General features: G+C 36.2%; 1 protein-coding gene across 1 annotated transcript in view; it reads right to left on the reverse strand.

Annotated features, from left to right (window-relative positions):
* Positions 1-21708, reverse strand: part of ANO3 (anoctamin 3) — a 412327-nt gene that overhangs the window by 273881 nt on the left and 116738 nt on the right. Inside the window, exon 2 of the mRNA XM_004755876.3 lies at positions 9823-9894. Within this exon, the coding sequence (XP_004755933.1) occupies positions 9823-9894 (72 nt within the window). The remainder of the gene's footprint in view (positions 1-9822; positions 9895-21708) is intronic.

Consider the following 21708-nt stretch of genomic DNA (forward strand, 5'->3'; position numbering starts at 1 on the left):
AATCTTCAAATTAGGCTTTGTCACCTAGGAATCAGTAAAATATTGACTAAGGAAAACCAAAAAGAGACTGATCATACTCTTTAATATGCAATGCTGGAAGCTAGAATAGCTTCTTCAGGATGATGATATAAATGACTTCATCCCAGAATCACATACCTCTACACAAGATATAATTATTCTCAAGTCTTGAAGAAATTTGAAGATTTGCAATAATTTGAGGAATATATAACTTACATAGTCTGATTAAACACTTATGGGTTCTACTTAAAAAAAAATAACTTAGAAAAAAGACCTCAAGATAAAAGATGAGTAAAATATAATAGTATCAGATCTTGATTTACCTAATTAAATTCAAATGGACAATAACACACTCTCCAGAGATACTTAATATAAGAACTATAAAAAGCTATCAAAAAGAAAACACAAAAAAATCCTAATTATTAATTCAATAAATCCAGGTAGTTGGGAGTGGGAGAAGTAAGAATGTTACGGAAGCCTAAGGAGGGGAGAATTAGAAAAGAAAAGTGGAAGATGAAAATAGCATTAAGATCTTCTTTTATTGGGGAAGGGATCAACAAAAGGCAAAGGAGAAGCATGCATGTTAATAGAAAAAATAATTTGGTTTAACTCATTTAACTATGAGAACAAGGGGGAAAAAGTTATATTTAATGAATAGGAAAAGAATGGTGAGTTGTCCAATGAGAAAACGAATGAAATATATTACACCTTGATCAAACCAGGAAAAATAAAAGGAAAATGTGGACTCAACAATCAACATAAATTATAGGTTTAAAGCAAAAGGGAATGAAAAAGATCAAGTTATTGGCCAATATCCCAAATATGAGCACTCTTTTTCCCCCACAAAAGACAGTGACTTAAACTGGATTAAAATCAAGATATGTACTCCATGAGAAATAAATATTTAATGTTAAGTAATAAAGGGTGGTCATAGTGATTCTAGGTAAATGAAAAAAGAAAGCAAGCAAGTCTAGCCATATTGATGTCAGTCATGATGGAATTTCACATTAGAAGGACTAAAATGTTAAAAAGGTACATTGCCTAAAGATAAAGGTATAATTTATAAATAAGATGTAAGTCATATATTTTATGCACCAAACTTTACAGCCTTTAATTTAAAAAAACAATCAAATTAACAAAACTGTAATGGAAGACAATATATACTTCTCAAAAAATTTAAACAGTATAATGGACCAAATAACAAATAAAGATCTAGATGGACTTACTGCAATCAATGAACTTCATTTAACAGAATTTTATAAGATCATCATACATTATCTTTGTACTTTGCAGACATTCACAAAAATCAATCATGTGCTTTGTTACGTTCCTTTTGTGTCAACTTCACTAAACTACAGCCATGTTCTCCAGAACTGGTTTCCCAATATAGTTCCAGGTTAAAGCTGATCAAAAAGACATTTGTACAAGGATAGTAAACCTACAGGAAAGCAGTAGCCAGTGCACTCTGAAGGTCACTGTGCTTTCAAGCAATGAGAGAATGACACAGGGATAGACAGAGTCTAGCTAGCCCCTTTTTTTCCCAGTACCAGATTCAGCTTCCCCCCCCCGCCCCCACTATGGAAATGCCATGCAGAGGCCATAGTCTTTCCACAGGGGGCTCCACCAATGCTCCATGATGGTCCCATTCCAGACTCCCTGACAAACTCTTGATTTCTTTGCCACACCCAAGTGCTTCAGGAAAGCTGGTTAGTGGCTTTTCTCTGATTCATCAACATTCCTTTTTGGACCATTCTCCCCAAATTCCCATTCCTATAACAAATCCCAATTCCATAATACTTACAGTGTATCTCATTCTGTTTTGCTCATTGAACCCTGATTGATAAAAGGAACAAAAGAAGGAAGAGTAAAGCAAAACGGGGAAAAAAAATAATGCAGAGTATTTACAGACTACATTGTAATATTATAATCTAAAAAAAATCATAAATAAAATGAAAAAAATTTTTCTCTGTTAGTCAGGGAACGATAAGTTAAAATAACAAGGTATATTTTTAGGCACTTCACATTAGCAAAAATGGAAAGGAGCCATGATATCTATTTTTATAGAGGATGTTGGGAAAAGCATTCTTTCATACACTGCTTTGGAATCGTGAAGGATTACAGCTTATTTTAACCAATAATCCATCTCTTAGAAGTCTATTCCATTCAAACAAAGCACCCATAAATAATGACCCGTAAATAATGATCCACATGCTTGTTGCATCATTGGTCTTGGTAGCAAAATACTAGAACAAAACTCATACCCAGCAATATAGTAAATTATGGTTTATCCTACTAAGGCATCTATATGATTAGTTGACAGGAAGAAAATATACAGAAATCTATGTACTGGGCTGTTAACATGGGTAGGTAGGTTAATACAACTGGATGGAAGAAGAGAGGGAGAGAAGGAAGCCTAATAAGGGAAAAAGAAAAACAACTAGACATTCAAAAGCATGTCAATATCCACATGTGTGCATTTATACATGAATATCCACATGAATGCATAAAGTTATGGATATGTATGTGTAAAACAAAATTAAACATTAAGGACATTCTCATAATCTGGCCCAATCTAATTTAATGCACCAGATTTCTCTGAACTTCCCAGGAAACTCTGGGTCAGAATATATTCCTTGATCTGCTTCACAAAAACAGCCCAAAATACTTCTCTTTGTTTCCTCTTTGGGGAACACTCTCCATCTGCTGTTATCTGCTGTTCATCAAGTTCTCCCAGGCCGAGTTGATGTGCCACCTCTTCCTTGAATATACCAACCCACATGAAGTCTCTTCTGAACTTGTTCATCCTTGCTAAATAATTTAGCACTTAATTATATAGGATCATGAATTATTCTGATTCTTTTGTGCCTGTTAGTCATGTCCCTAATGATTAATCCTATTCTCAGGTTTCTATTTCTCTTAACAGATGCATCACCAAATTGTACCTTTAGTGTAATGACTTTTATGTTTAGCATAATGCTTGGTATTTGGTTTCCAAACAGGGAGATGGTTAGAAAAGTATCCAGCCTTGACCTCAGAAGATCTCAGATACAATCTGTGCTCTGTTACTTCCTAAAGAATGTGTCTGAGTGTATTTTGTTTCTCTTAGCTTTAGTTCTGGTATCCATGGTCTCTGACATTTAACATAAAACTTGAAAACATCCTGGATTGTGGAAAGAGTTACGAGTTTAGGGTCAGCTAATCTGGCTTTGAGTCTGGACACTATAATGGTTTTTATCTCAGATAGCACTTAGCAATGATTGACTTACGTCCCTGCATTCATGTGATTTTGGTCTGTCTATAGCTATGACACTTGTAAGCAGTACTAATGCCACCCCAACTGGCATACTTATGTGTATGAAAGGAGTCATTATTAATGATTACATTGGATGGGGTAACAGTTATAAATAAGGACTGTCTCTGGCAAACCAGAACCTACAGTAACCCCATCTAGAATAAATGCTTGAACCATAGGTCCCTCATTTTTTAGTAGCAGGAGATAGATTTATTCTTTATTCACCCTTTCTGTTCTCACCCTGCCCCTAGTGGAGATGATAGGTCCATAGTAAAACAGAATAGAGAGACAGAATATTGGTGTAACTCATCAGTCACTTGATGAAGGACAGTCCATATTAACAGGGCTAAGTTTTGCTTATCTTGTCCTCTATCAAAATTCTGAAGCTAATGAAGCAGAGATTTGGGGTTTACTAACAAGGGACAAATCTGTCTTCGGGGTCCTTTATTAGCCTTACCTAGTATTTTTTTTTTTTTTTAGGGATTTGAAGGCACTGCCAACATTATGAATTGAGAGATTTATATAAATATTTGGATTTGTAACTTGGAAAAATTGAGGACATCTATTAAAACTGAACCTTGGCTATCACTTGTCAAAGGTCAAGTGGGACTGAAAATTCAGTGTCTCCTCTCTAACTCTCTATCTCATCACATTTTTCCTGAAGTTGAAGTTTAGTTCCATTTACCATTCCCTTTGGGATATTGTGGACTGCCTGCTTAACTCATCCACTTTTTCCTACTGAGACCCTTAATGCTTTTTAGACATTCTGAGCTTCAGGTGAACCTTGTTCCAGCAACTTGCAACCAACTCTTTCAGAGTGGTTTTGGGAGCAAAAAAAAAAAAAAAAAGAGCTAGAAAAACTCAGGTTTTGGGAGGGAAAAGAATAAGGACTAAAAAAGAAAAAAGAGTGGACTCTAGCCATTTTTATGGACTGACTATAATGAAATTAGAAATAATATAAAATACAGTTTTTTTACAGACTGATAACTAGATGGACTGCTTATCGTCTGAACACCACAGGCGGGAATGATCATCACAGCTGTTTGTTTTTTTTTTTCCCTTTTTTTCCTTTTTTATTTAATAACATACTTATAAACCTGCCTAGAATTTATAAAAGGGATACAAAGATTACATATAAAATAAAAAAGTAATACTTATTTAACTTATAAAATTATTGGGATTTAAACCAGTAATAAGGGGATATGACTTATAAATAGCTTTACAGTGTTAAATAGCTTGACGGTGATGACAATCAATTATGATGGGTCTGTATTTATGAAGCATGATTTTTGGTTTGGTAGGTTTTTAGAATACCCAAACAAAGTGTTTATTTTTTGCTTCTTATTATATTCATTGAACACCTTTTGTTAAAAATGGAGGAAAAAAAATCATTAGATTGTTACCAATAGGACTTGATTCAGTTTATCACTTATCTAACTTCTTTCTTGTGTTCCCTGATTCCTGAATCCTAGAATCCTAAAGCAAGGAAGAGCCAAAATCTTTGCAGTGGGATTGCAGCAAGGCCATTGATAGTAACCCTGGCCTCATATTGTTGCTGGGAAGAGTCAACTCACGTAGAGTCTAACACAGACCTTGACACATGGAAAAACTTGATAAATATCAGTTCCTGCTAATATTCTAATGGTCATTTAATTTTATCCCAAAGCCTGTTTTTAGTCATGTGTTTCTTCGTTGACTCATCATTTATCCTTGCTAGTTTCCACTCCACCCTCTTCTGGATCTGCAAAAACTTCTGGTAATTTCCTACCCATATTATTTAGTACAAGAAAGCTGTTTAGAGGCAAAATAGTGAGTGATGTTAAGTACTACAGAAAGAATAGCAAACTTTATACCAGAAAAAGGCTGGCTTACTGATTGCTGAGAGGAATCTTAAGGTAACAGATTGATTTTTAGTTATAATCTCAGAAATCTGACTTTGACAGAAGGAAGCAGAACCTTTTTCAAAGGTGGAGTCATGGCAACCAAGTTCTCAGGATATATTAATAATAGCAATACAGCACTGGGAAAATTGAATAACCACATACAGGTTAGGGAAATTAGGCCCCTTTCTTCCACCACGTACAAGAATTATCCACTTTAATTAACTTAAAGTGGATTAAAGATGTAAATGGAAGACTCACAAGCATAAAACTACTAGAAGAAAACATAGGGAAAATGTTCCTTGACTTTGGTCTTGACGACAATTTTTTGGATATGACAAAAAAAGTCACAAAGAGTGCCAGCAACAATAGTAAAAATAAACAAGGAAGACTAAATTAAACTAAAAAGCTTCTCAAGAGCCAAGAAACAATCAGCAAAAGAAAGGAAACTTACAGAATGGAAGAAAATGTTTCCAAACAATCTGTAAGGGGTTAATATTCAAAATATATAAGGAACTCCCACAAACTCAATAGCAAAAAACCTTATGATTAAAAACCAGATAAAGGACTTGAATAGACTTTTTCTTTTCCTTTTATTTTTTTTTAAGATTTTATTTATTTATTTGACAGAGATCACAAGTAGGCAGAGATGCAGGCAGAAAGAAAGGGGAAAGCAGGCTCCCCGCGGAGCAGAGAGCCCGATACGGGGCTCGATCCCTGGACTCTGAGATCATGACCTGAGCAGAAGGCAGAGGCTTTAACCCACTGAGCCACCCAGGCACCCCTGAATAGACATTTTCTAAAGATGACATACAAATGGCTGAGTGCACGCTCAACATCACTAATTATTAGGGACATGCAAGTTGAAACCACAATGAAATATCACCTCATACCTGTTAGAAAGGCTATTATCAAAAAGACAAGAACTAATAAATGTTGGTTGTAGAGGAAGAGGAACCCTTGTGATCTGCTGGTGGGAATGTAAATGAGCATAGCCACTATGAAATAATATGGAGGTTCCTGGGGACCTAATGTGTAGCATGGTGCTTATACTTAACAACACTGTATTATATTTTTGAAAGTTAAGAGAATAGATCTTAAAAATTATCACAACACACAAAAAGAAGTAATTATATAAAGGGTGGGAGGTGTTAACTAATCTGATTGTGGTAATCATTTCCCAGTGTACACATGTCTTAAATCATTATACCTTAATACATAAATTGCATAATTACATAAATTATATGTCAATATCTCAATAAGCCTGGAATAAATGATACCAATACAATACTAATAAAATTATTCTTAAGCCATGAAAATAATACTGCTTTGGGTACTGACAGTTACGGCATACATTCAGCGTATACATTTCCCAAAATACACACACTGGAAATTGGATTCTAATGCAAAGATTTCTATCAAGCCTAGAATCAAGGCAAAGTAAGTGAGTTATACAGTTTGAAAGGTTAGTAGCACTGAGTGTGAGAGCTCAATGTACCCATCGACATATGGTGCAGGGGGATATCTTGAGCCAGAATAAATTCTTCCATTAAGAGTTCTCTAATAAGCATTGCCAATGCTTGCCTCTCTTTATTCATGTTTGAACCATATACTTTCTGAGTGATCTATCCTCTAACCATGACAATTTAGTTAACTGTATTGCTAATACAGTTAACTAATTTTTAGATTAAAATTATTAATAATTAGATTTTAGATTAAAATCTAAATTAGATTATTTTTAGATTAAAATTATTAAAACTAATTATTAGTTAAACTAATAGCCTTGTTCTTTCTCTTTATGGCTGGATCTCAAGAAGTTGATTGCGAAGTGTGGTTTGCATTTATCTTCGTTCATCTATTATGCGTCAGTTTATTGCTAACTTTTAACTTTTTAAGGTTTTGGGGCAGTTTGCTATTTTATGTTGATAGATGTTCCTACAGGTCTTCCTCAAATTATGATGATGTTATATCCCAATAAATACATTCTTTTTTAAAAAAAATTTTTATTTTTTATAAACATATAAAATATTTTTATCCCCAGGGGTACAGGTCTGTGAATCGCCAGGTTTACACACTTCACAGCACTCACCAAAGCACATACCCTCCCCAATGTCCATAACCCCACCCCCCTTCTACCAACCCTCCTCCCCCCAGCAACCCTCAGTTTCTTTTGTAAGATTAAGAGTCACTTATGGTTTGTCTCCCTCCCAATCCCATCTTGTTTTATTTATTCTTCTCCTACCTCCTTAAGCCCCCATATTGCATCACTACTTCCTCATATCAGGGAGATTGTATGACAGTTGTCTTTCTCTGCTTGACTTATTTCGCTAAGCATGATACGCTCTAGTTCCATCCACGTTGTCGCAAATGGCAAGATTTCATTTCTTTTGATGGCTGCATAGTATTCCATTGTGTATATATACCACATCTTCTTTATCCATTCATCTGTTGATGGACATCTAGGTTCTTTCCATAGTTTGGCTATTGTGGACATTGCTGCTATAAACATTCTGGTGCACGTGCCCCTTCGCATCACTACGCTACCTAAAGGAATCTACACATTTCCTATGTGTAGGAATTCCTATCAAAGTACCTCCATCTTTTTCAAAGAAATGGAACAAATAATCCTAAAATTTATATGGAACCAGAAAAGACCTCGAATAGCCAAAGGAATATTGAAAAAGAAAGCCAAAGTTGGTGGCATCACAATTCCGGACTTCAAGCTCTATTACAAAGCTGTCATCATCAAGACAGTATGGTACTGGCACAAAAACAGACACATAGATCAATGGAACAGAATAGAAAGCCCAGAAATAGACCCTCACCTCTATGGTCAACTAATCTTTGACAAAGCAGGAAAGAATGTCCAATGGAAAAAAAGACAGCCTCTTCAATAAATGGTGTTGGGAAAATTGGACAGCCACATGCAGAAAAATGAAATTGGACCATTTCCTTACACCACACACGAAAATAGACTCCAAATGGATGAAGAACCTCAATGTGAGAAAGGAATCCATCAAAATCCTTGAAGAGAACACAGGCAGCAACCTCTTCGACCTCAGCCACAGCAACATCTTCCTAGGAACATCGCCAAAGGCAAGGGAAGCAAGGGCAAAAATAAACTATTGGGACTTTATCAAGATCAAAAGCTTTTGCACAGCAAAGGAAACAGTTAACAAAATCAAAAGACAACTGACAGAATGGGAGAAGATATTTGCAAACGACATATCAGATACAGGACTGGTGTCCAAAATCTATAAAGAACTTAGCAAACTCAACACCCAAAGAACAAATAATCCAATCAAGAAATGGGCAGAGGACATAAACAGACATTTCTGTAAGGAAGACATCCAGATGGCCAACAGACACATGAAAAAGTGCTCCATATCACTCGGCATCAGGGAAATACAAATCAAAACCACAATGAGATATCACCTCACACCAGTCAGAATGGCTAAAATTAACAAGTCAGGAAATGACAGATGCTGGTGAGGATGTGGAGAAAGGGGAACCCTCCAATAAACACATTCTAATTTGAAAATATCATCAGTCAACAATGCATGTAGTACACCTAACCTACAAAACTTCATAGCTTAGTCTAGCTTCTTGTAAATGTGCTCAGAACACTTACAGTTGGGCAAAGTCATTTAACACAAAGCCTATTTTATAATAAAGCTTTAGTGATCTCACGTAATTTATACTCTGAATACTCTACTGAAAGTGAAAAACAGAATGATGATATAGGTGCAGGATGAGTCTAAGTATATCAGTTCTTTGCCCTCATGACTGTGTGTCTGGAAGCTGTGGCTGCTGCTGCCCAGAATCATAGGCATATGTTATGCATATCACTAGCTGAGAAACGATCAAAATTCAAAGTACAGTTTCTCCTGAATGTTTATCACTTTTGCACAATTATGAAGCAGAACAGCTGTAAGTTAAACCATCATAAGTTAGATATTGCCTATATATATAAATTATATACAATATAGACTCTATATAATCCACATTAAATATCTTACATCAGAAGTTATAAGTAAGCATATATCAAATGGTTTGGCAGTGGCCTTGAGCTGATTAATTTATTAATACTTGCCAAGCTACTAATTTATAATGTGAACATTTTTTTCAAATATTTATTTATTTATTTTTAGGAGAGAAAGAGAGAGAGGTGGGGGAGGTATAGATGGAGAGAATCTTCAAGCAGGCCTCCTGCTGAGTGCAGAGCAGGACAGGACTTGGGGCTTGATCTCAAGACCCATGAGATCATGACCTGAGCTGAAACCAAGAAACTGACACTTCACTGACTGAGCCGCCCAGACACATGACTCTTAAATTCATTTCTTAAGAACAAGTGGTACAAAGGTTTTTGTATGTTATATCTTGCATAAGACATTTACAAGTAAATGTAATTTCACTAGAAGCTTGGGATAAAACTAAGTAAATTACAGATATGAATGTGCTTTGCAAACTGCATGGTAAGTTAAAGTGTCACATGAATAATTAATAACATGAATGTGATAATACGAATCAGTGTTAAATTTTCACTCCCGACAAAGACTCTGCAGTTGCTACTCCATTATACTGAAGAGCGAAGTTGGTGGGAGCACCTGAAAATCTACCCTCATAACTCACCTTTATGTTTGCCTTTGGCAGCCCACACACTCTTCTCCAGCTCACAATGAGATGAGCACAACTCTTGTAAGCCTGTAAGAGGGAAGAAAAGAACAAGAAACATTTTGCTTAGAAACTCAGTAGACCAGAAGGAGAATAGGAAATTATCATGAAAAAAGAGCTTTTCATGTTGACTATTTCTGCTGTAAAACTGCTATCTGGTATAGGTCAAATTAGTTATAAAGAAGTGTGTAGGAAGATACAACTTTTTAGTAAATTGCATTAGAAACTAAGCAGGTGGGTAGGTCTATGTACTGTTATGCAAGCTGATTTAGCTGTCAGTGTTGAAAAAGCTTAGAATGGCTAGATTTTCCAATTACTTTTTCCCTGGGTGAGTAATACCCTCTTTTAATATTGTGCCCTCCCAAACTCAAAAGCCGTACCTTTCTCTTTGTTCATTCCCTGCTTTTCTGTGCAACCAGACTAAATCACCAGAATTCCCTGACCATAACCTCTACTTCTTTGCCTCTGGAATTTTGGTAACCTTTTCTATGTGCCTAACATGCCTTTCCTACCCACAGGATCAATGGGAAGTCTGCTCTGCTTTTGAAAGAAGACTCAGCTCCAATGGTACTTTGACAGGCACTGCTCTCTTCTAAGTGACATGTCCATTTAGAAATAATCTCCCTTTAAATAAGCCTTCCTCCAGAAATGCTTCTAAGCCTCAAAAGACACCTATTGAATATAGTGGATAGTATATACTCAGAAATAGGAATTAATAATTACTACCTTGGAATATTGTTGTAAACTTTCAAGTTTGTGTATGTACAGTAGCATTTGTAATGTTAAATTCTTAATTAATTGTAGTAATTCCTTCATCTTTATCTGTATGCCTCCCTCATTAGACAATTGATTCCTTAAATGTAGAATTCATTTGAATTCATTTCTGTATCCCTCACCCCATTCCCAATTAACTAGTGTTTGGCACAGGACCTTGTAATTAGTAAGCTTTTTTGTTTTTCCAATAAAAATTGCCTAAGCTTATTCAATTAATATGTAGGAGTGATGTAATTTATAATGTAATTTTGTCCTGTTTCTGGTATAGAGCTTCTAAAACCCTTGGAGTTTCCTAAGTGATGAGAGCATAGAAATATCTTTTGTTATGTTAATGAGATGACTTTTGGAAAGCACATAAGGAGGAGGGGCTGCTAGCCAGGACAGCCAACCAGGTGATTAGACTTGGAACTTCCAGTCCTACCCCCTGACCTCTGGGGAGGAGAGAGGCTACAGACAGAATTCAACCACTAATGGCCAGTGATTTCATCAACCTTGCCTATGTAACGAAGCCTCCATAAAATCCCAAAAAGATGGAGATCAGAGCACTTCAGGGTTAGAGAATACTTGGAGATTTGGTGAGAGCAGCCCACCTGAGAGAACATGGAAGCTTTGTTCTCCTTTTCACATCCAATGCCCTATGCACCTCTTCCATCTGTCTGTTCCTGAGATAACTTTTTTTTTTAAATAGAAGCTTTTTATTCTTTTTTTTTTAAGAAGCAGTCATTATTTTATTTGTAAATTTTATCATTACTAAAAATTCCAAGACAATATATTGAAGTACAACATAGTTAATGAAAGAGATTTATATAATGGATGGAAAAATAATACACTATGAAAATCTATATCATTTCTACACACACAAAATAAATGAAATGATCATGTAAAGGATGACTTAATATCAGAAATTTCAAATTCCAAACTTCACACCCTTGAGCTCAGAGAATAGAACAAAATTATTAGTTGCTATAAGAAAAAAAGAACACAGTTTCATAAGGGATTTGAAAGTGAGAGAAAGAAAAAGAAGAGGCATGATAGAAAAGAGAGGAAAAACTTGATAAAAAAGACACATTTCAGGGCACTTGGGCACTCTGTTAAGCATCTGCCTTCTGCTCAGGTCATGATCCCAGGGTCCCGGGATTGAGCCCTGCATCAGGCTCTCGGCTCAGTGAGAAGTCTACCTCTCCATCTCCCTCTGCCTCCTCTCTCCCACTCAAGCCTGCTCTTTCTCCCAAATATATAAGTAAACTCTTAAAATTAAAAAAAAAAAAAAAGAGGCATTTCAGTCAACTGTTGAACCGGGCCCCCTACCTCCTGTCACCACCACCAAAAATAAATAAATAAATAAATAATAAAAGTACAAATAATCAATTTCTTTGCAAATATGGTAAAGGTCTTTAAATGATTCTAAAATGAGGTTTGTCTTTTTTTTTAATTTTTAATTTTTTATTTTTTATAAACATATAATATATTTTTATCCCCAGGGGTATAGGTCTGTGAGTAGCAAGGTTTACACACTTCACAGCACTCACCAAAGCACATACCCTCCCCAATGTCCATAACCCCACCCCCCTACTACCAACCCCTCCTCCCCCCAGCAACCCTCAGTTTCTTTTGTGAGATTAAGAGTTACTTATGGTTTGTCTCCCTCCCAATCCCATCTTGTTTCATTTATTCTTCTCCTACCCCCTTAAGCCCCCATGTTGCAGCACCACTTCCTCATATCGGGGAGATCATAGGTAGTTGTCTTTCTCTGCTTGACTTATTTCGCTAAGCATGATACGCTCTAATTCCATCCACATTGTCGCAATGGCAAGATTTCATTTCTTTTGATGGATGCATAGCATTCCATTGTGTATATATGCCACATCTTCTTGATCCATTCATCTGTTGATGGACATCTAGGTTCTTTCCATAGTTCGGCTATTGTGGACATTGCTGCTATAAACATTCGGGTGCACGTGTCCCTTCGGATCACTACGTTTGTATCTTTAGGGTAAATACCCAGTAGTGCAATTGCTGGGTCATAGGGCAGTTCTATTTTCAACATTTTGAGGAACAGGTTTGTCTTTTTTTTAATCAACTGGTGAACCCAAGGAAGAAAGGGATTATGGGAATCTGTGATTTTTAGGCGGTTGGTAAGAAGTACAGGTAACAACCAAGTAACAACTTGCTACTAGTGTCTGAGGTTCAAGGAGGGGTTTGCTCGAAGGTCAAATTTGCAGCTAGTCCATCAGAATCACAGGGGATAACCTGGACTTATGACTGGTAGGTGGAGTGGGATGGGGCTGGGATGGGGGTCATACTGGACCGAGCCCATAATCTGTGGAATCCAAGGCTCTCTCCAGGTAGAGTTACAAATGAGTTGAAGTTTAAAACTCTCAGATGGTATCCCAAGAGTTGCTTGTTGGTATGGGGATGGGGATTCCCCCTCACACTAGAACTGGTATCAGAACCTGTTTAGTAGCATGTCACTTTAGTAGCATGTCAACTAAATAAAATTGGTTTCATATAGTAACAAAAAATTATGTTGATTCTGAAGTTTGAATATTCTTATAAGGGCATGGGCTTGAGAAACTTAATGATCACCAGATAAACATGTAATAGAGGCTATTTTATAATGATAGAGTTTGTTTTATAATAGTAAAGTATATTTGACACTATGTTGACAAAATGTCTTTAAATATCAGCTTATGGATCATAAACTGAAAGGGACTTGAGAACTATTTACTCTAACCCTACCTATTTCACAGATGAGGCAATTGAGACCTCGTATCGTATTATGGGCTTGGTATGTGGGCTTGGAGGAGATATTCCAAGAAATGTTTGGAAATCACAGAGCTGAGTCTTATGCTCAGGTTTCTTACCTAGCACTTATGCAGAAGGCTATTTAGGTTTTTCCAGTTGTGCTATGAATATGACAAATGTGCTATTAATATGATAAAACAGGGGCACCTGGGTGGCTCAGTGGATTAAGCCTCTGCTTTCAGCTCAGGTCATGATCTCAGGGTCCTGGGATCGAGCCCCACATGGGGCTCTCTGCTCAGCAGGGAGCCTGTTTCCCACTCTCTCTCTGCCTGCTGCTCTGCCTACTTGTGCTCTCTGTCTGTCAAAAATAAATAAACTCTCTTTAAAAAAAAATGATAAAACAGATAAAATAATTTTGTTTTTGTTTTTTTTTAAGTTAAAAATTCCTTAATTTTTTTTATTTCTGGCACCACTACCACAATTCACCAGGCAATATATCTGATGTAATGAAAAGAAAAAGAAAAAGAAAAAGCTAAAACAGATAAAAGACCTCTGAAATGTACATCTAATTGACACTACATTGCATTAATCAATAGCTGTACTTTCTGCAAACTGTGGTTATGACAGTCCTGAACAAGAAGTATTTCCTGTTTAAGCTGCAGTAACTCTTCTGACTATGGATCATTGTTCCTTCTGTGGCAGATTTTTATAGTTTTTCTAATGCATTTGGGACAACTGTCTCAAAGTAACCTGCTGCTTTCCTGTTAACTCCATACTCTCTCTCCTGCAAAGAACTATAGCCCCTTTCCCCTGAAAATTTTTTAGAACCTTCTGCTACCATTTCCACCATCTCCCCACCAGATCCATAACTACCACTATAGGAATTGCCCAAGCTTTTTCCACCAAAACTGCCCCCCCTTCATGGTTCCATAATTTGATTGTCGTTGTCCACTGTAATTTCCACAATCATAGTTCCCACCACCACCATCACGGTTAGCTCCAAAATTTCCTCCTTCATTGTGACCATCATATCCTCTACCACCACCACCACCACCATATCTTCCTCCATGGTCTCCATATCCTGGTCCACCATCACCATAACCTCCTCTACTACTATAAGCAGGGCCACCACCATTGTTGCCACCATTACCTCCAAATCCATTATATCCTCTATCACCTCCTCCTTAACTACCTCTGCTGCTACATCCTCCACCATCATAGCCTCCTCCTCCACCAAAGTTTCCACCATGGCCAAAGTTACCACCACTTCCAAAGTTTCCTCCCTGACCCATGAAGTTGCCAGATCCACTTCCATGACCTCTTTGTGATCCAGGAGACTGCATTTCTTGTTTAGAAAGGGCCTTTTTTACTTCACAATTTGGCCCATTAATAGTGTGGTATTTCTGAATAACAATTTTATCAACTCTATCATGATCATCAAAAGTTACAAAAGCAAATCCTCTCTTTTTTTCACTCTGCCTGTCTTCCATAATTTCTATGGTTTCAACCTTGCCATACTTTTCAAAGTAGTCTCTCTTCTGTGTCTTTAATACCACCAACAAGAAATTTCTTCACTATTAGATGGGCACCAGTCTTTACAGAATCCTCTCTAGAAACACCTCTCTTTGGTTCCACTACATACCCACCAACATTGTGTGGTCAGGCACACATTTGCTGCACCAACCTCTTCAACACAAGACTAAGTCACAAAACCAAAAGCCTTGGAATGTTTCTCATCACCACACTATCTGTAAGTGAACCCCATTTTTCAAAATATTCTCTTAAACTATCATTTGTAGCTTCAAAGCTCAAACCACCAGTAAACAGTTTTCTCAAGTGCTCTGGTTTCTTTGGATCATGGCTCCCTCCTCCCAGCAGTAGCGGCAATGGCGGAGTCAGACGGGGGGTGACGGGGAGGTGGTTTTACCTCTATTTTAAGACTGGACTCACCTCTTCCAACTTGAGTTCAATATGGGCCAGATAAAATTATTTTGGAGAGACAAAGACTAGATATTTTTTTCTTTTTTCAGAAGGCTACAATAATTTTAAACTAAATATCTTCAGTTAAACCTTCAGGATTTAACTTGAATTTTTAAATTTAAAGAATTTGGATAGACCAAGATTACAAAGTTAATTCAAGTGTGAGAAATAATGAGTCAAAGTATGAAACTAGAATAGCAAAGGCTTTCTTAGAGACCTGTTTGTGGAACTCAGACAACAAATGCAGAGAATGACATAAGGAAGCCAAGAAATACGTAATCCAACTCAATCATGCAATAGTTAACAAAACTGAAACATCTTATCTTTTTCACTAAATCATTAACTGCATCTGAAGGATAGTGAAGAGAAGCCCTAATTATTGAAAGTAAGTTTAGGAAGACATATCTGGCAATTGTGTGTAGAAGATTATGTGTAGATCCCCAAAGATCATCTGGGAATTCTTAAAGGGCTGAAACTCCAATCAATACTGTAGCAGTAGAAACTCAAATCATGAGTAAACATTGCAAAAGAAACACCAGGAAATCATAATTGCCTGGAGAATTGGGTAAAAAAGAGAGACAGAAATAAAATAATAGCTCAAGTTAATATTTTAAGTTCCAGAGACTTGACATATGTTTTCTATTGATGAAACAGGGAGCAGGGTCAGGTAGGTATGAGATAGGGTAGGCCTAGTTTCAGACAGACTAACTTTGGGTTGACTCTGGGATAATTCAGTACGTCAGTTCCCAAGCCTGAGGGAGAGATAGGAACAGGAGACTTAGACTGAGATGCTATGCATCTCATATAGGCTGAACCTATATAAGAAATAAACTCTTGAGAAAGAAAGATAGGGAGAAAACAGCACAGGGGGCCAAGACAGACCCCTGCCCAATGATCACAGCTGGTTTCAGAGGAAAGGAAACTGATGAGGGAGGGTCTGAAAAACAAAAACAAAAACAAAAACAAAAACAAAACAAAGAGCTGAAAATATTATAATATTGATCTTGGAAGAACTCTTCATTTCAAAGATAGTTGGAAAGTGTGTCCACTATGTCTATGTCTATCAACTTCAAAAGACTAGTTTCTGTGTCAGTATTTGGCCAAACGGTTCCAGTCTTTTGTGAAAAATTATAGAAAATTCAGTGAAGAATGTTGAAAGAAGAAAAACCACATTAGACTAATTCATCCTCAGAAACACAAAACATATTAAAATATTTCATTAAAATTTTGGTTTTTAAGTATGTTCAGACTACTTGTAAATATTAGAAATCAAACTTTTTATTGTTGTGAAAACCCTCTATTTTGAAGATTTGTGACTAAGGCAAAAATTCAGTCTGTAGTCTGACTCAGTGGAAAAGCCTACACTAATCTGGTTAAATAGCCTAAATACAGTGACAAATCTGGATACCGACGTCATCAGAGGAGCTACATATAATCTTAAAAAGGGAGGGCCGCCAATGTCAGAAGTTGTTGAAATGCAAAAGTTGAGACTCATCAGTGTTGCTTTCAAACCATTCACTGATTCAACGAATACTGATCTCTAAATCAGAATGAATTATACACTATAAATTCTGAGCCAACTTAACCTACAATTAGTTTTCTTGATTAGGATCAAAGTTGTTAATGTGAATTATTTTTTTCTTTTCAGAGAAATAATGCTCATTTGTCCATTAGTTCAGAATGAAGTGAGTCATGACCGACTAAGTGGATAATCTTGGGACGTTCACTTTTAATTTCTGTCTTTGTAAAATGAGCAGATGATAGTGGATGATCTGAAGTCCCTATTGTCTTATAAAAAGGTAGTTTCTAAATTATTGACCGGGGGTGATAACATGTTCTTATCAAATCTTCTGCAACCTGACTTTTCACATAGTTGTTATCTAGATATGGATGTAGGCATGGGAAATGTAACATGATCTAGGTAAAGCATTGAATTCAATCATTAGACTAAAGCAAAATTGATAACATGGTGCATCACCAGGCTTCTAGGAAGAGACAGCCATAAGATTTATGTTTTGTGGAACCAATAAGTGTATTTCTGAGCACATCCTCTGACTTCCATTCAATAAAATTAGAAATTAATTATAAAAGTACTTAGAAATCAAATATTAACAATCTAATGAAAGAGGAAATCAAGACACAATTTAAACTGCAAACATTCCTTAACATATATAAGGAGATTACTCTTGAAGAATGTGAAAACTTAGGAACAGTAAAGGAATATAAATTAAAACAAAATGCCATCAGATTACCAATATTTCTAAAATAAATATTAGAAGAGCCAGGGTTGGCAACTGTAGAGAAATGGGTGCTGCCACATACAGTTGATAGGACTTTAACATGGCAAGTCCCATTTAGAGGAGCAGTTTGGCAGTAAGTTAAAAACTGAAAATACACATACACTTCAATGGAGCCATTCTACTTCTGAGAATCTCGTTTCCTGAAACAACACATACTAAGCCCAAATACAGATACACAGTGATGATTATTGCTATATTGGATATAAAGTTGGGGGAAAAAAAAACAACATAAAATACAACCGTATGTCAACCTATGAAAGAGCCATCAAAATGAACGAGGTGAGGGATCCTGGCTGGTTCAATTGGTAAAGCATGTTACTCTTGATCTTGGGATTGTGAGTTCAAGCCCTATGTTGGGTTGTAGAAATAACTTAAAAATAAAATCTTAAAAGAAAAAAAAAAAGGAATGAGGTGGATCTACATGTGCTGATATGGAAAGATATTATTCTTTAGTGAAAAATGATGTTTTAAAACCTATTATACTAAGACCTACCTAGGTGTAACCCACCTTTATAATATGTACTTACCTGTACTATAGAAATTAGCAAACCCATAGAGTATTGTATATATTAAGATGTAATAGTAGTTACCTGTGGCGAGTGGCTTTGGGACGTAAAGGAGGAACCTACATTTCATTATTATTAAATTTTGTAGTAGTCTGAATTTGAGAAAATTAATTTCAAAAAATAGAATAGCTTAACATGAATTTAATGAGTAAAAAGTTAACGCTTCGTTATTATTACTCTTTGGTGACTTTTATATTACATATAAATTCTTCACACTAAAGCATTATATAGACATTGCTCTGCATTGGCTATTGCTGCATGTACTTAAGCATACTATTTAAAAATAATTTAATAGCTCAGGGCGCCTGGCTAGCTCAGTCAGTGGTGCATGAGACTCTTAAACTCAGGGTCCTGAGTTCAAGCCCCACATTCAGGGTGAAGCCTACTGAAAATACAATACAATACAATACAATTAAATAATTAAAATAAATTAAATAAAATAATTAAAATGAAATTCAAAAAAAAAATTAAAAGTGATAAATTTAAGTCATTTTAAAAAATCCTAAATGGAAAGCTTGCTCTATTCTAAAAGCAAACTTAAAATATAAAAAAAAAACTAAAAATTATGTAAATACTAAAGGATATTAATCCTCAGAAGTAATCAAAGAATCAAAGAATCAAAGAGATCAAGAATATGGCATTGTACTATCAAAACTAAAATGGGTAACAGTTAATATTTGTGAGAGTTTGATCACAAAGCACTTTTATATATTGCTGATTGTAACAATTTTTCTTATGGTGTTATATATCATTTATACACACACACACACACACACAGCTACATAAAAGCTGAAAGTAAATATTTTAGAGTATTAAGAATGTTAATCTCCAAATAATATTTTAGATTTGTTATTCCCCTCTGAACTTTAAATACATTCCAGCAGTTGGAATTCATTATCTACATTACTTCTGTAGTGAGATAAATATAAAAGGATGTTGAAAGTAGTATTTAAAGACCTTAGCGTATTCATTAGAATTATCAGAGGTATTCTGACTTCTATCATTTAGTGAACTCTTATACATTAGCCACTTCTGTATGAAGGGGCCTTTCTCTCACTTCTCTAAAGGATACAGTGACCTTCAGTTTATGTCTAAGGAATTATGAGATGATACCACATGATGACTGGCGTTTTGGCTGAATCTTGGCAGGGGCTTCCATAGCCTCTGCCCAGTACTGAGCTTAGCAGAACTGAATCACCAGTCTCTTCTCCACTTGGAAATTTTTGATATTAATCATTCTCCATCACCTTTAACCATACAAATTTTTATAACAAATGCAGGTTTATTTCTGTCATAGGGCTTAAAAATGAGATGAAAAGGCAAAAATGTCTGTCTCAATCTCACTTCGTTTCCTTTGAGACTACATCACTGGGGAAAAAATAAAACAGTCTACGATCTGTGGTATTAAGGGTTTAAGGTTCTGCGCAACTCTGCATGCATAAGCATCTTTGGCCTAAATCCTTCACGTCTTTCTGTCATGCACGTGCATGTGTTGCGTGCACGTGCACACACATACACACACCCCTCTAGCGTGGAATCATGGGCTGATGCAATGACAGAGCCAAAAGAGATTATTAGATCCTGTCATCCAGCAGTTTTAGGATCATGATCCTTGGAGCATTTGGACTCTGTGTAGCTTCTCAAGGAAACCTAGGAAAGCAGGAGGATGTTCAGAGAGTAGACAACTAGGCCACTGTAGCTCTGGTTAAAATTAAAATTTTACTTCACTTTCATTTCTCATAAAGCCCAGGTGCAGCCACCTAAAAATGATCTCAACCACTGATGAAGTCCATTTTACTCATTTAGTACGTTAGGAAACCAGTGTCCCAGAAAGTTCAGTTACTTCACCAAGGTTATAAGCCTATGGCGGAGATAGGATAAGAGATCTGGATTTTTAATTCCAGATGGAAATTGGAAAGCTAGTGACAGTGGCAATTCTCTGTAATTCTGAATTTTCCATGAGTTGCTATAGCTTATGAAACTCACATTATGAAGAAGCAATTAAGAAAATGGAGAGGTAACCAGGCAACAATAGTGCCATTTTCTTAACAGTGTGAGTGACATTACGCAGGCATAGGTTACTTCTGCTTCAACTGAGCTGGTGCGTATAAGGGAGAAGACAGGTTGAGCATCTGCTGGGAAATAGGACAGACCTTTTTCTACACACCTGTTCTGCAGAAGAATATCTATAATGAAAGCTCCAGCAGCTTGCTCCTATGTGACTGCCAAAATCTGAACAAGTAATATCCCCTGGACATATCATAACATAAGGCAAAGCTGGATCTGTGCTATGGCTCTAAAAAAAAAAAAAAAGAAGAAGAAGAAAAAGGAGACGAAAAGAAAAAGGTGAGGTTTAGTTGGAAAATCACATGAGTAGAATTATATAGAATCCTGTACCATTCTCTGTCCCCTGGGCTTTAGTTTTCCTAATCTGTAATGAGGGGAATGAGATTGATCTCTAAAATAATTTTCAATGCTTACATATTCAGTTATGTTAGTTGGGATGTGGTACTTTTTGTTTGCTTTTAAAATCAGGTTCAATGTCAAGAGGGAAAAAGCCAAAAGGAAGAAAAATATGAGCAACTGTCTTAGAGACACATTATCAAACATTTGTATTATTTTTAAAAAATACTATCTCAGACAAGCTATAACATGACCATGGATATTGTTTAAAAGGACACTTTTGAATAGAATAGGAAATACACAAAACAATTTACTTTTAGATATGAGATGGGTGTGTGTACATAATATATCAATTGCATGTGTACACCTAGAAAGTTCAACCACAATTAAAGAAAAAAAGCATGCCAACATGTAGACTTATCTCCCTCAAATTCATCACAATAACCTCAAGTGAGTCCTTAATGTTGATAGCAGTCAGCATATTTCCCTGGTCATCTAATTTTTCTACTCACCCAGAAGACTACTTCATATTTTATTCCCTCACTTCAAATTCTGTCTTCTAACACCCACCTCCTCCCCACTCTTCACTCTCAGCTGATAGTTCTGCTTCCTATTTCTCCGAGATTGAAGCAATCTGCAGAAAACTTCCACAGCTCCCACCCACATACTGGCATCCCAAACCCCTATATTCTGACTTCCTGTCTGATACTCTACTAAACTAATGCACTCCCAGCTAAGCCCATCTCCTCTGCTTAGACACCAATTTCCATTCCTTCCACCTACTACAGCCTGATAATTCTCCCATCTCTCCTTACAGAATCAAGTCCTGCCTCCCATCACCATGCAAGCATTAACTACTAAAAAATTGGAAAGAAGAAAGAAAGAAAGAAAAACCTCTTTTGGATCCAGTTCTCCTGATGTTTTTTCTCCTCAAATTTTTGTTCCCTTTTGCTCCAAAATTCCACAAAAGTACAGTCAATAGTAACATTTCTAAGTCCTCTTTTTAAATCTTCCATAAATTTTGTGGTTTCGTTTGTTTTGTTCCATACCTCCACAAAGTCTTGTACTAAAATTAT

Source organism: Mustela putorius, unplaced genomic scaffold, assembly GCF_011764305.1.
Source record: "Mustela putorius furo isolate JIRA1106 unplaced genomic scaffold, ASM1176430v1.1 tig00003859_pilon_pilon_pilon, whole genome shotgun sequence".
In the NCBI taxonomy this organism is placed as follows: Eukaryota; Metazoa; Chordata; class Mammalia; order Carnivora; family Mustelidae; genus Mustela; species Mustela putorius.